General features: G+C 41.7%; 1 protein-coding gene across 2 annotated transcripts in view; it reads right to left on the reverse strand.

Moving 5' to 3' along the window:
- The window catches only part of COG7 (component of oligomeric golgi complex 7), an 88511-nt gene extending 73352 nt beyond the window's left edge, over window positions 1-15159 (reverse strand). For both annotated transcript variants that reach the window (XM_065924499.1, XM_065924498.1), the window contains exons 1-4: window positions 14811-15159; window positions 9083-9231; window positions 8677-8793; window positions 5879-6047 (exon numbers count right to left, since the gene is read on the reverse strand). In XM_065924499.1, the coding sequence (XP_065780571.1) occupies window positions 5879-6047; window positions 8677-8793; window positions 9083-9231; window positions 14811-14979 (604 nt within the window). In that variant the 5' untranslated portion in view covers window positions 14980-15159. The remainder of the gene's footprint in view (window positions 1-5878; window positions 6048-8676; window positions 8794-9082; window positions 9232-14810) is intronic.
- Between the last annotated feature and the right edge of the window lie 4262 nt (window positions 15160-19421).

Raw genomic sequence — 19421 nt, forward strand, 5'->3', positions numbered from 1 at the left:
GAAGCCTGGTGTGCTGTAGTCCATGGTGTTGCAAAGAGTTGGACACAACTAAGTGACCAAAGGACAGCGAAACAAGGAGAGGTTTCCATGCTCATTCTTTTTCAGTAAACAGTGGGCCCAGAAAAAAAGCACCCACATACAAATATGAATAAATAGAAACAAATACAAACAAAAAAATTCCACCATGTGACCTTTGCAAAAGGGGTAAAAAAGAAAAGGAACAGAGCCTGCAGAAGGTGCATTCAGAGAGCACATCAAGACAACAGAGAGAAGATAAAGAAGCAGGGACTTAAACAATTAGACCAGTCACAGGCCACTTAGGCCTAACAAACAATACAGAACACTCCATCCAACAATGGCAGAATACACATTCTGCTGCTGCTGCTAAGTCGCTTCAGTCGTGTCTGACACATTCTGAAGTACTCATAAAACATTCTCCAGGACAGACCATATCACAGGTCACAAAACAAGTCTTAATAAATTTCTAAAGACTTCCGACCACAATGGAATAAAACTGAAAATCAACTAAAGAAGGAAAACTGAAAAATTCACAAATAATGTGGACTCCAAAACAACAAATGAGTCACAAAGATACTACAAGAGAAATTAAAAAATGACAAATGAAAACAAAAACCTAACACACCAAAACTTATGAGATGCCACAAAAGCAATCGTAAGAGCTAATTTATAGCTGTACATGCTTACATTAAAAAAGAAGATCTCAAATCAACAACCTAAACTCTACATCTATCAAAACTAGGGGGAAAAAAGCTAAACCCAAAGTTAGTAAAAGGGAAGAAATAATAAAGAGCAAAAATAAGTAAAACAGAGAATACCAGAAACAAAACATTAAAATCAACAAAATAAAGGGTTGAAAAAAAGTCTTTGAAAACAAAATTGATATACCTTTACTTAGGTTCACTAAGGAAAAGGAAGAGGACTCAAATAAATAAAATCAGAAATGAAAGAGAGGACATCACTACCAATTTTACTAAAGTTAACAGAATTATAATAAAGTACTATGGATAATTATATGATAACAAATTGGATAAACCAGGTAAAATGAACAAATTCTTAGACATACTCAGTGTACCAAGACTAAATCATGAAGAAATAGAAACTCTAAATAGACATAAAACTAGTTACTGAATCCATAATAAAAAAACCTCTCAACAAAGAAAAGTATACCAGATGGCTTCATTGATTAACTAAGAATTAACACTTGGACTTCCCTGGTGGCCCAGTGATTAAGAATTCACCTACAAATGCAGGGGACACAAGTTCAATCTCCGGTCCAGGAAGATTCCACACACCTCGGGGCAACTAAACCCGGTGCCACAGCTACCGAAGCTCACATGCTCTAGAGCCATGCTCTGCAACAAGAGAAGCCACATCAATGAGAAAGCCCACACCACAGCTAGAGAAAGCCCATGTGCAGCAACAAAGACTCAGCAAAAAAGAAAAAAAAATGTTTTTAATTAATACTAATGCTTCTCAAACTCTCCCCCAAACTGAAGAGCACTGAAGACTTCCTTGCCTATTCTATGAGGTCAGCATTACCTTAACACCCAAGTCAGACAAAGACACTGCAAGAAAAGATCAATACCCCTGATATATACAGATGCAAAAATCCTCAACAAAATATTAGCAAGCTGAATTCAACAGCATATTAAAAGGATCATATACCTTGACCAAGTGGGATTTACTATGGGATGCAAGGAAGGCTCAACACATGAAAATCAATAAATGTAATACACCACATTAACAGAACAAAGGAAAAATGTTCACATGATCATCTCAACTGATGCAAAAAAGCCATGTGATAAAATGTAAGACTTTTTCCTGGTTAAAAACACTCAAAAAACTAGGAATAGAAGCAAATAGCCTCAACATAATAAAGGTCATATATGAAAAGCCCCCAACTAACATAATACTTGATATGAAAGACCATTTCAAACTTTTCCTCTGAGATCAAGAATGAGACAAAGATGCCCTCTTTTGCAATTTTTATTCAGTTCAGTACTAGAAGTTACAGTCAGAACAATTATGTAAGACGAAGACATAAAAAGCATTCAAACAGGAAAGGAAGAAGTAAAAATATCTTTGTTTGCAGATAATATGATCTCATATATAGAAAGTGCTAAAGATACCACACACACACACACACACACACACACACAACACTGTTAGAACTAGTAAGTTAAAGCAGCAGGATACAAAATCAACACACCAAAACTCACCTGCATTTCTAGACAATAACAATGAACAATCTTGTACACTGAAAGTCAAAAAACACCACTGAAAGAAATTTTAAAAGATATAGATAAATGAAAAGGCATACTGTGCTCATGAATTAGACGATTTCCAATGGGAGAAGGTGAAGGTGAGATGCATTGAGAAAGCAGCATAAACACAGATACACTATCATGTGTAAAATAAATAGTGGGAAGTTGCCAAATAACACAGGAAGCCCAGTCTAGTGCTCTGTGATGACCTACAGGGCCAGGATGAGGGAAGGGGAGGGAGGGATATATATATATAATTATGACTTATTCGTGTTTTCATACGGCAGAAACCAACACAAAATTGTAAAGCAACTTTCCACCAATTAAAAAATACATAAAATTTTTTAAAAAGATGATAATACTACTCAAGCCACCTACAGGTTCAAAGTTATCCCTTCCAAAATGGTGTTCAAAGGTGTTCTCTGGAAAAACAGAAAAATCCACCCTAAAATTCATATGGAATTTCAAGGGATCTCCAAAAAGCCAAAACAGTCGTGAAAAAGAAGGACAACGTTGGTGGGTTCGCAATCCATGATTTCAAAAGTTACCACAAAGCTACAATAATCAGAACAATGTGGTACTGGCGTAAGGACAGAGATGTCCCTCTGTATATGTAGAGAATAGAGAGCCCAGAAATAAACCTTCACACACATGGTCAAAAGATGTTCAACAAAGACCTCAAGATCATTCACTGGGGGAAAGGAGAGACCTTTTAACAACTACACTCAGAAAAAATGATGCTCAGAAAACAGGATATCCACATGCAAAAGAAAGAAGTTGGACCCTTACCTTGTACCAAATATAAAAATTAACTTATAATGTATCAAAGACCTAAATGAAACTAAAACTCTTGGAAAAAAAATATCTATATAGGGGGAAAGCCTCAGGACCTTGGATTTAAATTTGAAATATAAAAATAATATTTTTTTAAAAGAGAGTGAATTTTGAACTTCCCTGGTGGTCCAGTAGTTAAGAATTCACCTATCAATGCAGGGGACGCTTGTTCAATCCCTGTTCCAGGAAGATTCCACATGCCACTGGGAAACTAAGTCCATACGCCACAATTACTGAGCCCTAGTGCCTAGAGCTCTGTCTGCAACAAGAGAAGCCACTGCAATGGAAGCCTGTACAGCGCAGTGAAGGGTGACCCCACTCACCACAACTAGAGAAAGCCCACATGCAGCAATGATGACCCAGTGCAGCCAAAAATAAATAAATCTTAAAAAAAAACAAAACAGAAAAAATATATCAGAACCTTTTATGGTTTCATTTCATCATTGAAAATGTACCATCATATACATAAAACTTCCCTGGTGGCTCAGATGGTAAAGAGTCTGCCTGCAGGGCAGGAGACCGAGGTCCGATCCCTGGGTCAGGAAGGTCCCCTGGAGAAGGAAATGGCAACCCACTCCAGTATTCTTGCCTGGAAAATCCCATGGATGGAGAAGCCTGGCAAGCAAGCTACAGTCCATGGGACCACAAAGACTCAGACACGACTGAGAGACTTCACATACATAAAGCTGGTGCTACATCTCAGGAGCCAAAAGATGAAAGCATTTTCAGAGCAGGAGGGAGTAGAAAACATTGTTAAGTGTCATTGACAATGAGAAACAGAAAAGTATAAAATGATATTAGGCTTTCAGGTTTGGTGATGACATGGTTGTTGGCAACCTTCAACAGAACAGGTTTAGGAGAACATTAACCCCAGAGTAGAAGGACTTGCGTGATGTATGAGCAAGTGAGCAGGAAGCAGGGCAGTGGATACAGACTACAATCTGCCAATATACCAATAAATAGATGCTAAGGTTAGAACAGTAGAACCCTATATGGAACAACAGATTGGTTCAAGATTGAGAAAGGTGTATGACAGGGCTGTATGCTGTCACCCTGTTTATTTAACCTATATGCTGAGCACATCATGAGAAATGCCTGGCTGGATGAGTTACAAGCTGGAATCAGGATAGACGGGAGAAACATCAACAACTTCAGACATGCAGATGATACTACTATAATGGCAGAAAGCAAAGAGGAAACTAAAGAATCTCTTGATAAGGGTATAGAAAGAGAGTGAAAGAGCCAGCTTAAGACTAAATATTAAAAAAACTAAGATCATGGCATCCAACCCCATTACTACATGGCAAATAGAAGGGGAAAAGGTAGAAGTAGTAATAGATTTCCTCTTCTTGGGCTCTAAAATCACTGCGAACTGTGACTGTAGCCATGAAATCAGAAGACAACTGCTTCTTGGCAGGAAAGCTATGACAAACCTAGACTGTGTGTTGAAAAGCAGAGACATTACTCTGCCAACAAAGGTTGTATAGTCAAAGCTATGGTCTTCCCAGTAGTCATGTACGGTTATAAGAGCTGGACTATAAAGAAGGCAGAACACCAAAGAACTGATGCCTTCGAACTGGTGGTGCTGGAAAAGAATCCCGAAAGTCCCTAGGACAGCAAAGAGATCAAACCAGTCAATCTTAAGGGAGATCAACTCTGCATATTCACTGGAAGGACTAATGCTGAAGGTGAAACTCCAGTATTTTGATCATCTGATGCGAACAGATGACTCATGGGAAAAGTCTCTAAAGCTGGGAAAGATCAAGAGCAGAAGAGGGCATCAGAGGAGGAGATGGCTGGAAGGCATCACCGAAACAATGAACATGAACTTGGGCAAGCTCCAGGAGATGGTGAGGGACAGGGAGGTCTGGCATGCTGCAGTTCATGGGGTTGCAAAGAGTCAGACACAACTGGGAGACTCAAAAACAACAATAAGGTAAGAAAGCAGCTTTACTGCTGCTTCGTATTTAACCAATAGTTTTGTGGATGAAATGGAGAGAGAGAGCAAGGTAAACTTATGTGTTGGAAAAAATCACTGGAAAATAACATAGTATTATAATGGTATTGATAAAGGTCAAAACTCAAGATTTGTACAATTTTCTGAATGGCTTAAGATTTGTACATTTTTCTAAATGGTTGCCCTGGTGGCTCAGGTGGTAAGGAATCCACCTGCAGTCTAAGAGACCCAGGTTCAATCCCTGGGTCAGGAAGGTCCCCTGGAGAAGGGAATGGCTACTCACTCCAGTATTCTTGCCTGGAGAACTCCATGAACAGAGGAACCTGGTGGGGTACAGACCATGGGGTCACAAAGAGTCAGACATGACTGAGCAACTAACACTAAATGCAAACTTTACCTCAAAAAAAGAAAGGATCCTAAACTAACACTGAACTCCAGCTGTTGATATGAATGCTGAAGTGTTTAGCAGTGAAGTCTACTGATGTCTGCAACTTACTTTGACTTGCATGATAAAAATGAGATGGATGGATAGAGGTGGGTAGATGAAAGGATATGTGATAAAGCAAATGTGGCAAGTGCTAATGCTAGGATCTAGATGATATGTTCACTGGTGGATTACTACAAACCTGTCTGTATTTTGAGAAAGTTCATATAGAATGTTCAAGGCAACCACCATGAAGTTACAGACTGACTTCCAATCTACGTAATTTAATCAAAATTAAGACATTCTAAAGCTGAAGACATGGAAAGCCTCATCTGTTTAAAGGGGTTTACAGAGAGATGGGAAGCAGCCAGCACTCACCGATAGACTGAGATGTGAATGCTGCTACTATCTGGGGGCTGGCCAAGGCCTCCAGCCGGTTCTTCAACGCCTCCAAGTGCACACATTTTTCTGAGTAGTCTGGTGTATCAACCAGCATCATGAGGCTGTTCTGCATACCTGTGAGCTTGGCTGAAATCACAGCTATGTCCTATAAGAAGAGCAGAAAAAGTAAGTAATATTTATGTTAAGACACTCCAATGAAGAGAACATGGCTCATAAACACTTCATGTTCAGTATTACTACTCTTCAAGTAAAAGCAAATTAATTTAACAAGGAAGTGCCATTTTCCTAACAAACTGGAAAAACTTCTGAAAAATTATAACTGCTATTTTTGGGAAGGGTGCAAGGAAAAAGTTTGTCTAAATTCATATTTTTTCTGGGGGGCAAAGTAGCAATATGCATCAAGAGCCTTAAAAATATTCACATCCTTAGAAATTAGTATTTTCTGTTCTAGAAATCTAAGGAAAAAAATCAGAGGGGCACAGAAATATTAATGAATTAAAATTGATTAATGTGATTTTAGTGTTGTAATAACAAAGACCTGGAAGGAACCTAAATCTTCCATAATAAATAAAATATAGATGATGACACTCATAATGGCATGTGAGATATCGTACAGTCATTAAAAATCATATTTAGGGGCTTCCCTGATGGCTCAGTGGTAAAGAATCCACCTGTCAATGCAGGAGACAAGGGTTCGATTCCTGGTCTGGGAAGATCCCACATGCCATGGAGCAAGTAAGCCTAGGAACCACAACTACTGAGCCAGTGCTCGGCCCAAGAGACACAACTACTGGAGCCTGAACATTCCAGAGCCCATGCTCTGCAACGAGAGAAGTCACTGCAATGAGAAGCCCGTGCACCACAACTAGAGAGGAGCCCCTACTCATCGCAACTAGAGAAAAGTCCAAGCAGCAACAAAGACCCAGCACAGCCAAAAGTAAGCAAATAAATTTAAATGTTTTTAAAAATCATGTTTTGAAAAGTATTAATTACACAGCAAAATATCTACAACTTATCATTAGGTGAAAAAAACAACAAAAAGGCCACACAAACACTAGAATATACAGAAACATGTATATATTGGGTTGGCCAGAAAGTTTAAACCCAAATGAACTTTCTGGCCAACCCAACATATACCTACAATATATACATCCATAAAAGATAGTACAAAAGTGTAAATTTTTACAAACACTTAGAAAAATACCTAACAGACATTGAAAAAAGGAAAAAAAACACTGTTAGGGCACAGGAATAGGATCATTCTGTTTTCTTCCTTGCATTTTTCTCAATTTTCCAAATCTTGTAAGACACACATAAGTTATGTTTATAAATACAAAACTATAAAAAAAAAAGAATGAAGAGAGAAAGGAAACATATTTCATTGCAGTGTTCAACAGGTGCCCACGATGCCTCAGACACTGTCTTTAACCATCGTCTTAAAGATGGTTGAGACAAGAAGACGAGGAAGGTCACAGTGCAGGCCCTGAATGCGCAATGAATGACTTGGGAGAAAAAGATTCTGAGACACTTTAAGAGGCTGGCTCATGGGCTTCGCTGGTGGTTCTGTTAAGACTGCACACTCCCAATGCAGGGGGTGTGGGTCTGACCCCTGGTCAGGGAACTAAGACCCCACATCACGTGTGGGGTGGCCACTAGATAAATAAATAAAAAGAGGTTGGCTCGAGGGTCACAGGAGCACAGGGGAGGGGACCATGAGTTCCACTCATTGGCGAGGCCAGGAGCCAGCAAAGAAAGCTGTAAAAGGAGGTGACATTTAACTGCCTCAAGGGACAAGCGGAGGCTACTGTCCTGTAAAGAAAAGGAGAGGGGGGACAGCTCAGGCAGGGAACAGGGAACAGGCATGAAAAGGGATGGGGTGTTCACAGTCTGGAGCAGGCAGAGGCTGAAATCACCTGAAGGGAGTGGCCGGAGGAACAGCTGTAAACACAGGCTGCCCAGAGCCCTGTGGGGAAGGACAGGTTGTGGCTTGCAGGGGGCGTAGAATTTATCAGACGGAAAATGGGAAGTTGGCAGAGGTTAAGATGGGGGTGGGTTGGGGGTGTGAGGGACAGGGAAATGCCACATGCCAATCTGTGCTTCAGAAGATGCCCTGGAAACGTCGGGGGGATAACCTGGGATCGGGGAGGGCCCTGATGGCAAGGCGGCGAGTGGACGGTTGCTGAAATGGTCTAGGTGCAAAATGACTACCAAGCCAGATCAGGCAGCAGCAGAGGGACAGAAAGAACAGATGACAGAAGAGAAAGAGGGGAGGGGCAGGGAGAAGGGGGCAGTGAAGGGCCGCTGAGGTTTCCAGGTAGATATACCTGCATGGAAAAGGATGCATTAACCCAAGAGAGGGGGCACTGGGGCACATGGAGAGTGGCTTTGGGCAGAAATAGGAACTTCCATTTTTTAAGGGCCTGGGAGAGTTCAGCCTGATGCTTTGGGTCTTGTGGGCAGTGAGTTCTGAGTATCAAGAGGGTTGGGAAGAGAAAAAACAAGATACAACTTTTAGCTTTGTTGTTGTTGTTCAGTTGCTAAGTCGTGTCTGACTCTCTGCAACCCCATGGACTGAAGCCCGCCAGGCTCCTCTGTCCATGGGATTCTCCAGGCAAGAATACTGGAGTGGGTGGCCATTCCCTTCTCCAGGGGAATCTTCCCAACCCAGGGATCGAACCCAAGTCTCCTGCTTGGCAGGCAGATTCCTTACCATCTGTGCCACCAGGGAAGCCTAACAACAAAACAATACAGCCTCTCCTAACTAAGAAACCTACCTGAGTCTTAAACGTCTCCTCGATATCAGCGCTCAACGTGCTCCATTTGTCGGCTTCTTGAAGAGATTCTGCGGCAAGCTGCATTCTGGACTTGACCTGGTCGATTTCTACCAACACCTAAAAGAGAAATGAGGGTCTCAGACACTAAGGAAGTGGCAGTTCCATTTTTTCTGCCTTCCGCAAGTAACTCGAAACATAAGTGTCACGATATGGTCCTGCCTTAAGGGATTCTGTACTCTGCACAACACGGATCACATGATTAAACATTCAGTGATGCTTAAAAGATGAATAAGCTAAAAGTACTAAACAAAAGAGTAGTTTGAGTGTTTGGCAGAATTCTGCGGGGTGGCCTCCCTCTGGGAAGGTAAACATCTTCCAAAGAGTCAACACTTAGGAACCAAAATACCTGCATCGACTGAGATGTGTCCTGTTCGAACTTTTTAATGTCCTCCTTGACAAGAATCATTTGTTCTTTCAGAAAAGACGCCTCCTGTTTAAGGGCTTCGACATCACGGAGCACTTTGGGCATGTTCTGGAGGGCCTGGTGACTTGTTTCTGCAGCGAGAACCCAAGAACCAAAGGTGAACACCGGACTGCTCACCGGTGAACAATATGAATAAATTAGACGACAAGCAAATCTTCCCTAAGGCTTCCCTAAGCCACGCAGTTTTCTGAGCGGGGCAGGGAGGTGGGGGGTGGGGGGGGGTAGCTGGCCTCTGCTGGGACCCTATGTTCCCCAGGATGATGGTGAAGGCCCTGATAAACCATCAACCTGACCCACCACCACTGAATTAAATAAAGTGCAACTTCCTTTTTTTTTTTGGTTGCGCCACACTGCTTGCAGGATCTTAGTTCCCAGTGAACCCAGGCCCCTCCAATAGTGAAAGCAAAAAATCCTAACCACTGGACAGGCAAGGAATTCGCATGCAACTTCCTCTTCCAGGAAGGAGAAGGGAGGAATCTGACACTGGTGAATGCCAGCTCTGCACCCCAAGCTTTCCATACATCACTTAACATACACAGCAGTCATGAGCAGCTGCCTCTTACAGAAAAGAAAACTAATGCTCAGAGAGGTTAAGTAACTTGCCCAAGATTTCACAGAGCTGAAGCCAAGAAGTGTCTGGACCCAATCTGCTTCCGTGGTCTTTTCAAAATGCAGTCCACAGACCACTGTTATCAGCTGGAATGCAGTTACAATGCAGGTCCCCGAGTCACCTGCCAGAGATTCTTATTTAGGAATCCTGGTAGGAGATCAAGGAACCTGTATTTTTTTTTTTAACAGACATTCCAAGTGTAAAGTAAAACCTGAAAATCCTTGCAGATCAGGATGTTTTATCTGGAAAAGGCATAATCCTTTGGTCCTTTAAAGAGCAATTCACCGGGAAATCAACCAAAGAAGTCCAGAGCCTTCTGCTCCTGGTACCGGTACATTGAATGGAAGTTTAACATCGAAAACACACTTCAAGAACCTGTTCACCCCGCTCTGCCATAAAACAACATTCTGTCTCCAGCACCGGCCTTAAGTAAAGTTTTATGACTAACAAAACAAAGGCAGAACCCACAAAGATATCTTCGAAGCACAGAGGGTTCCTGATTTTTAACAGGCTGTTATGGCCCTGGCCCGGCCCCTTGCCTGCTAAACCTGAGTCACTCTTCAGGTCTGTCACTCTTCAGGTCTGGTCGGTTCCCTGTGAACTCCCCCCCACCCCGCACAGCACCCTCAAATTTAGTTCTTTCTAGAATCTATTTTAAAATTGTCACTTCCTGTGGATGCCTCTGGAAGGGTAAGGGCCAAATCTCCATCGGAGTGGGGACTGGGGGACCACCTAAGGTGATGGTAATCTTGTACGTCTTGATGGGGGGTGAGTTACACTAGCCGCATACATCTGTCAAAACCCATCAAACTGATCAGACAAGGTCCCTCCACTTCACGTTACATAAATTTTATCTAGTGAAAAAAAAAAGCTATAAACAAGAATCGAACTCTATAATGTTTAGGGTTCTAAATGAAATGTTTAAAGGGCGAAGTGTACTGATATCTGCAATTTATTTTTAAATACATCAATAAATAAGATGGATGAATGGATAGAGGGATGGACAAATTTGCAATAAAGCAAGACTAGCCACTGCTCACTGCAGAATCTAGGCAATGGGTGCTTGGAAGTTCACGACAAATTCCCTGAGCATTGGGGCATGTTTGGCACCTCTATCCATGCTTGATCAGAACACAAGAATCTGCCATCATTCTTGATTTTCTCCCCGCTTATTCCTCATTCCAATCCATCAGTAAGTTCTCCCCTTTCTCTTGAAAATACCTTCAAGCTGCCCGTCTCTCCCCATCTCTATTGCCAGAAACCCAAGTGAAGCCACGGTCACCTTGCTTCTGGTCTAGAGCAATGGTCTCCTGAACAGCGACTTAAATCATCTCATTGTCCTGCTTAAAAATCCTCCAGTCCTTTTCCACCCAACACATTTTAAATCAAATCTAGACTCTTAAATGTGCCAGTAAAATCCCCGCATGACCTGGCCCCTGCCAACATCTCCAACCTAAGAATGGATCTTGTTTAACACTGCATCTCTGGACCCTGAAGAATAGAGTTTGTGCCCAATAAATATTTGTTGATTGAATGAATAATGAATCAATCCTCCCTATTAGGGATCCTCAACAGCTCCTGTTTCAACCTCTGCAATAACTTCTTCTCACCACAGACTTGGGACCTTGTCTCGCTGACCCTAAAAATAAAGCTTTAAACCTTCTATGGCTTCTCACTACCTACAGAAGTGGTCCCCAACATTTTTGGCACCAGGGACCAAAATTTCCACAGACCTGGGAAGGTGGAAATGGGTGAGGCAGAGGATGGTTTCGGGATGATTCAAGAGCATTGAACTTATTGAGTTCCTTGAGCAGGAAGTGGAGCTTCCTGTAAAAGTGAGCAATGGGAGGTGGCTATAAATTACAGATGAAACTTCCCTCCCTTGCCCACCGCTCACCTCCTATGGCCCAGTTCCTAATAGTTCCCAGGGGCTGGGGACCCCTGGCCTATAGGATGAAAACCAAACCTTTAGGATGGCCAGAAAGGCCTTTGACAGTTTGATCCTATTCTACTTTTCTACCTTATTTCCAACAGAAATTCCTCCCCATGGAAGTGTAATCCTCCAATAATAATAAGGACTAATATTTATTGATGCTATTGATGAAGTTCTGTTTGAACTTCTCACCTTTCTCTGCACTGGGTAGGTCTCTTTATACCCACCTGCCTCTACAAGTGTTCCCTCTCCCATTAATACCAGAGAGGTAGTAAAGAATAATGGATGAGAGCCTGGGATCTGAAACCAGTCACTTGGGTTCAAATCCAGTCTCCCCATTCATTAGCAACACGATGCTGGGCAAGTTCCTACCTTCAGCTGCAGTTTCTACAACTATAAAATGGGAATAATAACTGTGCCTACCTCTAAGGATTACTGCCATGTTTAAATAAGATAATCATCCTGGGGGAGGGAGTAGCACTATTAACATTCTCTCCAGGACATTTCTTCGTTGCATAGGGCTGTCCCAAGAACTGCAGGACATTAAGTCTGGGGGCCTCTATGATATGCTCCTCTCCTCCCTGACAAGCTGAAGCTTTTTAAAAACAGCTTTACTGATGAATAACTTACATGGCATACAATTCACTCACTTCAAGTATACAATTCAATGATTTTTGGCAAACTTAACAAGGTGTGTTATCTCCACAAGAACATTGACATCAGCCAAAAAATTCCTTCCTGCCCTTTTGCACTTAATTTCTGCTTCCACCCCAAGCCCTGGGAAACCTCTAATCTGCTTTCTATCTCTAAAAATTTACCTTTTCTGGACATTTCAGACATGAAATCATGCACTATGTAGTCTTCTGCATCTTGCTTTTTTCACTAAGGATAAAGCTTGTTCCCTTATGTTGCTGAGTTGTTTTATTTTGTTTATCCACTCACCAGGTGATGGACATTTATGCTGTGTCTATGATAGCTTAAGGCTATCCAAGGGAACTGCCTGGTGGTTCAGTTACTAAGACTGTGCTCCCAATGCAAAGGGCCCATGTTCAATCCCTAGTCGGGTAACTAGATCCTGCATGCTGCAACTAAGAGTTTGAATGCCACAACTAAAGATCCCACAGGCCATAATGAAGACTGAAGACCTCTCATGACACAGCTAAACACCCTGTTCAGCCAAATAAAGTTTAAATAATTTGTTTTAAAAAGACCATGGATTACTAAGTATTAAGTAACTCTTTTTACAAAAGTCCATATAAAGCACTTAAAATAGTGCCTGATGTATACCAAGGACTCAGATATTTGCCATCATATCATTATTATTAAAATCCTCCCCGAACTTCCCTGTAGCTCAGACAGTAAAGAATGTGCTTGCAATGCAGACTTGGCTTTGATCCCTGGGTCAGGAAGATCCCCTGGAGAAGGGAATGGCAACCCACTGCAGTATTCTTGCCTGGAGAATCCCATGGACAGAGGAGCCTGTGGGTTATACAGTCCATGGGCTCGCAAAATCAGACACAACTGAGCGACTATGAACAATGTCTTCCCCATCTTTGCCCTGTGAAGCCTTCCTTCAAGGCCTAACACAGAGAAAGCACTTTATGAACCTCCCAGACAAGAGACAGTTGCTGCCTTCATCTAGCTCTCAGCTTCTGTTCTCAGTAAATCCACCCTTCATTGTAATTAAGTTGTTCATGTGTCTTCCCCACAAGGCAGCAAGCTCCAGAAAGATAAACTTTTCACCCCCGGTGCTCATTTCTTGACAGGTGCATAGCAGACACATGAAATTATTATTAACTCTGGTGTGTATTATTTTTTTATAATTCACTATTCTGGTTAGTTAATTCGATACTTTAAAGTCTCCCATTAGGGCTTCCCTGGCGGTCCAATGGTCAAGAATCCGCCTGCCAATGCAGAGAACGCTGGTTCAATCCCTGGTCCAGGAAAATCCCCCATGCTGCAGAGCAACTAAGTTCGTGTGTCACAACTACTGAGCCTGTGAACCCTAGAGCCCGTGAACCCTAGATTCTGTGCTCGAAAGCAAGAGAAGCACCACAGCAAGACCACGAACAGTAACTAGAGAGCAGCCCCCCACTCTCTACCACCAGAAAGTCCAAGCGCAGCAAAAAGCCCCATTACAGCCAAAAATGGAAAAAAAAAAAAAGTCGCCAATCAGGACAGCCCATCTTCCTCACTGACATAGAGATCACTATAAGAGGGGTGTGGGGGAAGGATGGAGTGGGAGTCTGAAGTTAGCAGACGCAGAATATTATATATAGAAGGGATAAACAAGTTCCTACTTGTTGTACAACACAGGAAACGATCTATATTCAATATGCTGTGACAAACAATAATGGAAAAGAATGTGATAAAGAATGTATATATATATATAAGTATATACAGTCAGTCAGTTGGTTCAGTCGCTCAGCCGTGTCCAACTCTTTGCAACCCCATGGAAGCAGCAAGCCAGGCCTACCTGCCCATCACCAACTCCTGGAGTTTACTCTAACTCATGTGCATTGAGTCGGTGATGCCATCCAACCATCTCGTCCTCTGTTGCCCCCTTCTCCTCCCGCCTTCACTCTTTCCCAGCATCAGGGTCTTTTCCAATGAGTCAGCTCTATGCCAAAGTATTGGAGTTTCAGCTTACTGAATACATATATATAACATATATAACTGAATCACTTTACTGTACAGTAGAAATTAACACAACATTGTAAATCAACTACAGGTAACAAAATAATTTTTTTTTAAATCCATTAAAACAAGGTTTTCCCGATTTGTGTCTTTCCTATACACCATCTATATGCTTTTTGCCAAATGTAAGGATCAGTTGACTAGTTATTTCATATTCTTAAAATTCACTCCAGGAAGTTTTAAAAGGTAACTTGACAGCACTGGTGGAAGTGGAAACCAAGATCCCAAATCTGCAAGTGTTGCAGGGAGACGAGCGGCGGGCTGAGACCTGGATGTCCCCACGAGGACTGCGCGGAAACCGGACCCGGGCTCGCTCACTCGCACTCCACGCGAGGCGCTGACATTTACTGCCCGCTACGTGCACCCCCGCGGACCCCGGGCCCGTCTGGGAGCTCTGCTCGGCCGCTCACCCTCCACGGCGTGGTTCACCTCTTGGATGAACAGCTGCAGCTTCATCACCAGGGTGGCTGCGTGGCTGTCCGCCTTCCCGGCCGCCGCCTCCTTGGGGCCAGCCCTGAAGGCCGCGTTGATCCACTCCTTCACGTCGAAGTCTTCCGCCAGGAACTTGGAGAAGTCCATGGCTGCACCGTCGCAGCTCGGCGTCCAAGCCTGAAGACCTGGCTCCGGGCGACCACTCGGCTGCAGAAGCGGGCGGCCCTGCGACAGCACCCGCGGCAGCCTGGGAAGCAGCGGGCCGGGATCGACGGCGTCGGAGACCGACCCCTCCACAGCCCTTGGGTCAGCGAGCTGATGTGTACTGCGGGGATTGACCCTCGCCGCGCGCCGTACTCCTTCCGGAAGTAGGTGGCCGTTTCTATAGTGATTGCAGGCGTTCCGGGAAACGCGGCGGGCTGCGAGCGTCCAACAGGCGGAGCGTCCCTCTCATTCTGCTAATTTAAATGCCGGCTGGACACTTAAAAACGTGCTTACTCTAAAGCCCTTACTTTTATTAGCACGCTTAGTCCTCACATTCCTTTGAGTGCTATTGTTCTCCCCCAATTTAAAGTGGAAGAACTGAAGCAGTTAAGCAAGTTGTTCAGTATCACGTAGCTAGAATGTAGCGCAATGGGATTTGAACTCAGGCAAGCCTGCTACAGAAACCTGAACTCTTTACCATCCTTCAGGGCCTTCCCAAAACGAGCAGACGAATCTACATGACCTGATCTCTGCCCACCACGCTTCCAGCTCCTGTCTCACTGTTCTAGCCATGCTGGCTTTCTGTCCGTGGCCTGAGACACAAAGCTGTGGAATTTGCCATTCGGTACTGTTTCCTCTAGCTTAAAGCAATGTGATACCTCGGAAAAGAGATATCTGGGAAGGCCTGCTTGTTATAGGACCCAAAATTTATAAAGCAAACAAAAGCATCCTTTGGTTGCAGCTGTGCATAATTTTGCCATTTACCTATTCTCAACCAGGCATACTCCGATTCAGTGCTACAGTAGTTCTTGAAGACTATATAGCTAAGACCCTAAATCTGCAAATTATTAATAGGAAAGGTCATACACTCGCCTGGTAGAAGCAAGCTGATCTAGTCCCGTGGCATGCTCAGAAGCCTTGGGTGCCTTTACCGTATGCCCCTCTCCTCCCCGAGGAGCTGGTTTAAAAAAAAAAAAAAAAAGCTTTATTGATTAATAACTTACAGGGCATACAGTCCACTCACTTCAAATATACAATTCAATGATTTTTAGCAAATTTAACAAGATGTGCTATCTTCACAAGAACATTTCCATCAGCCAAAAAATTTCTTCCTGCTTGTTTGCACTTCATCTCTGCTCCCACCCCAAGCCCTAGGAAGCCACTGATGTGCTTTCTGTCTTTATAATTTTACCTTTTTTGGACATTTCAGACACATGAAATCACGCACTGTGTAGTCTTCTGCATCTGACTTTTTTCACCAAGCATAAAGTTTGTTCCCTTATGTTGCTGAGTTGTATTTCTTTGTGTGGATATGACGTACTTTGTTTATCCATGCACCAGTTGATGGACATTTATGCTGTTTCTAGTTTAAGGCTTTTAGAGGGGTTTCCCTGATGGTCCAGTGGCTAAGACTTTGTGCTACCAATGCAGGGGGTCCGGGTTTAATCCCTGGTCAGGGTACTAGATCCCTGACAACTAAGACCTGGCGCAGCCAATTAAATAAAGCTATTAGAAATAATGCTGCTGTGAACGTTCACTGCATGTCATTGTGTGGACATGTTGTCATTTCTTTTGAATAGATTCCTAGATGTGGAACTCCTAAGTGGTAAGATAGATATATGTTTAATTTTTAAAGAAACTGCAAACTTAGCCACCATACCACTTTACATTACAGCAAGGTTTGAGGGTTCCAGTTCCATTTGGTATGTAGTGATAAGTCATTGTTGCCTTAATTTGCATTTCCCTAACAGCTATGATATTGAACACCTTTTCATGTGCTTATTAGCGGTTCTTACATCTTCTTTGATGAAATATCTTTCCAAAATTTTTGCCCATTTTCAATTGGCATTGCTTATCTTCATATCGCGTGCATCCTCAGTCGCTTCAGTCGTGTCCGACTGTGTGTGACCCAATGGACTGTAGCCTGCCAGGCTCCTCTGTCCGTGGGCTTTTCCCAGCAAGAATACTGGAGGGATTGCCATGTCCTCCTCCAGGGGATCTTCCCAACCAGGGGATTGAAACCTGTCTCCTGAGTCTCCTGCATTGTAGGCGGAGTCTTTACCTCTGAGCCACTGCCGAAGGTCTGTGTTCATATTACTGAACTGCAAAGCTATTTGGGTATTCTGTATGTAATTCCTATATTAGAGATGTGGTTTGCAGTATTTTTTCTCAATCTATAGCTTATCTTTTTATTTTCTTAACGATGTCTTTTGAGGTACATAAGTTTTTAATTTTGATAAATTCCATTATCACTTTTTCTCTTTTATGAATTATACTTTTGATATTATATGTAAGAAATCTTCACTTAACCAGAAATCATAAGCTTCTACATTTTTCTCTAGAAGTTTTAAAATTTTAGCTCTTACATTTAGATCTATGATCCAGTTTGAATTCATTTTTGTGTATGATATGAGGTAAAGGTCTTTTTTCTTTTTTTCTTTTTTTTTTTGGATGCAGATATACAACTCTCCTCCCAGGACCATTTGTTGAATAGGCTTTTCTTTCTCCTCTGAATTGCCTTTAGATTTTTGTCAAAAATCAAATGACATAAATGTAAGGGTTTCTGGACTTTCTGTTCCATCGTCTATATTTCTATTCTCGTACCAATAACAAACTGTCTTGATTCTGTAGTTTACAGTAAGTTTTGAAATCTGGTAATGTAAGTCCTCTCATTTTATATTTTAAAACATTGTTTTGCTACTCCATACCCGTTGCATTTCCATATACATCTTACAATCAGCTTATCAATTTCTACCCAAAAAGCTTCTGGAATAGAGATTATATTGAATTTATAGATCCATTTGAGAACTGGGATCTTGACAGGGTTGAGTCTTCAAATCAATGAGCATGAAATGCCTCTCCATTTATTTAGGGCAGAATTTTCAGCCTTGGTGCTATTGACATTTGGGGTGAGATAATTTTTGTTGCGGAGGGCTGTCCTATGCATTGTAAAATGTTTAACTGCATCCCTGGCCTTTACTTATTAGATGCCAATAGCATCCCCTCCCCCAAACTGTGACAACTAAAAATGTCTCCACATTGCAGCTGTCCCCTAGTGGGAACACTAGTAGTCCAACACTGTACACTGTAAATGTCTTCCACTTCTTTTGCTAAATGTATTCCAAAGTATTCATTTTAATACTTGTGAATGAAATTTTCTTAATTTGATTTTCATATTGTTTGTGTTATAAACACACTTGATTTTTGTATGATCCTCTTCTACCTCTTGAACATCTAAATTTAGTTCTAGTTTGTGTGTGTGTGTCTGTATGTGTGTATGTGATTTGTCTACATACAGAATCATGAAAAAATGAAAAATCTTCCTTTTTCCTCTCCAGGTTGGATGTCTTTTTTTTTTCCATCTACTAAATGTGCTGGTTAGAATCTTCAGTGCAGTGTTGAATAGAAGTGGCAAAGACATCCTTAAGGATCTGTCTTTAGCATCCAGTCTTTAACCATGAAGTACGATGCTAGTTGTAGATTTTTCAGTTGCCCTTTTTTTAAGTTGAGGAAGTTTCGTTCAATTCCTCCTTTTTCATCAGTTTGTTAAAATATTGTATTTTATAAATTGTGTGGTTTTCTCCTTTATTTTATTCATATAAGTATACGGCAGTAGTTTTTTGGATGGTAAACCAATGCTGCATTCCTAGGATAAATTCTTGGTCATGGGGTATAACAATTTTATATGTTACCAGATTTGCTTTACTAATATTTTGTTGAGGATTTTCATGTCTATGTTCATGGGCGAAATTGGCCTGTAATATCATTTTGTGATCTTCGTCTCATTTTGGTTTAAGGATATCACTGGTCTCATAGAATGATTTGGGATGTGATCCTTCCTTCTCCATTTTCTGAGTTTGTAAAGATTGTAACATCTCTTCTTTAAATAGCTGACAGAATTCAAAGTGAAGCCATCTGGGCCTGGACATTTCTTTGTGGGAAGATTTTAAATTATTAATTCAACGTCTTTACTTGTTATAGATCTATTAAGAACTTCTTGTTATAGATCTGTTAAGATTTTGTTTCTTCTTAAATCATTTGATATGTTGAGAGAACTTCTACAAATTTGTCCATTTCATCTAAACTGTAAAATTTGTTGGCAAAAAATTATTCATAATATTCCCTTATAATCCTTTTTAATTTCTGTAGAATTGGTAGTAATTGCCCCTCTTTATTTCTTGACTTCATCAATATTTTTATTTTTTTCCCTTGGTGGTGGTCTGTCTAGCTAAAGTTTGTTAATTATATTAAAGTTTGTTAATTTTATTTCTCTAGAAATCAAGGAGAAACTAAAGACCCTCTTGATGAGGGTGAAAGAGGAAAGTGAAAAAGCTGGCTTAAAACTCAACATTAAAAAAACTAAGATCATGGCATCCAGTCCCATT

This window comes from Muntiacus reevesi, chromosome 2, assembly GCF_963930625.1.
Source record: "Muntiacus reevesi chromosome 2, mMunRee1.1, whole genome shotgun sequence".
NCBI lineage: Eukaryota > Metazoa > Chordata > Mammalia > Artiodactyla > Cervidae > Muntiacus > Muntiacus reevesi.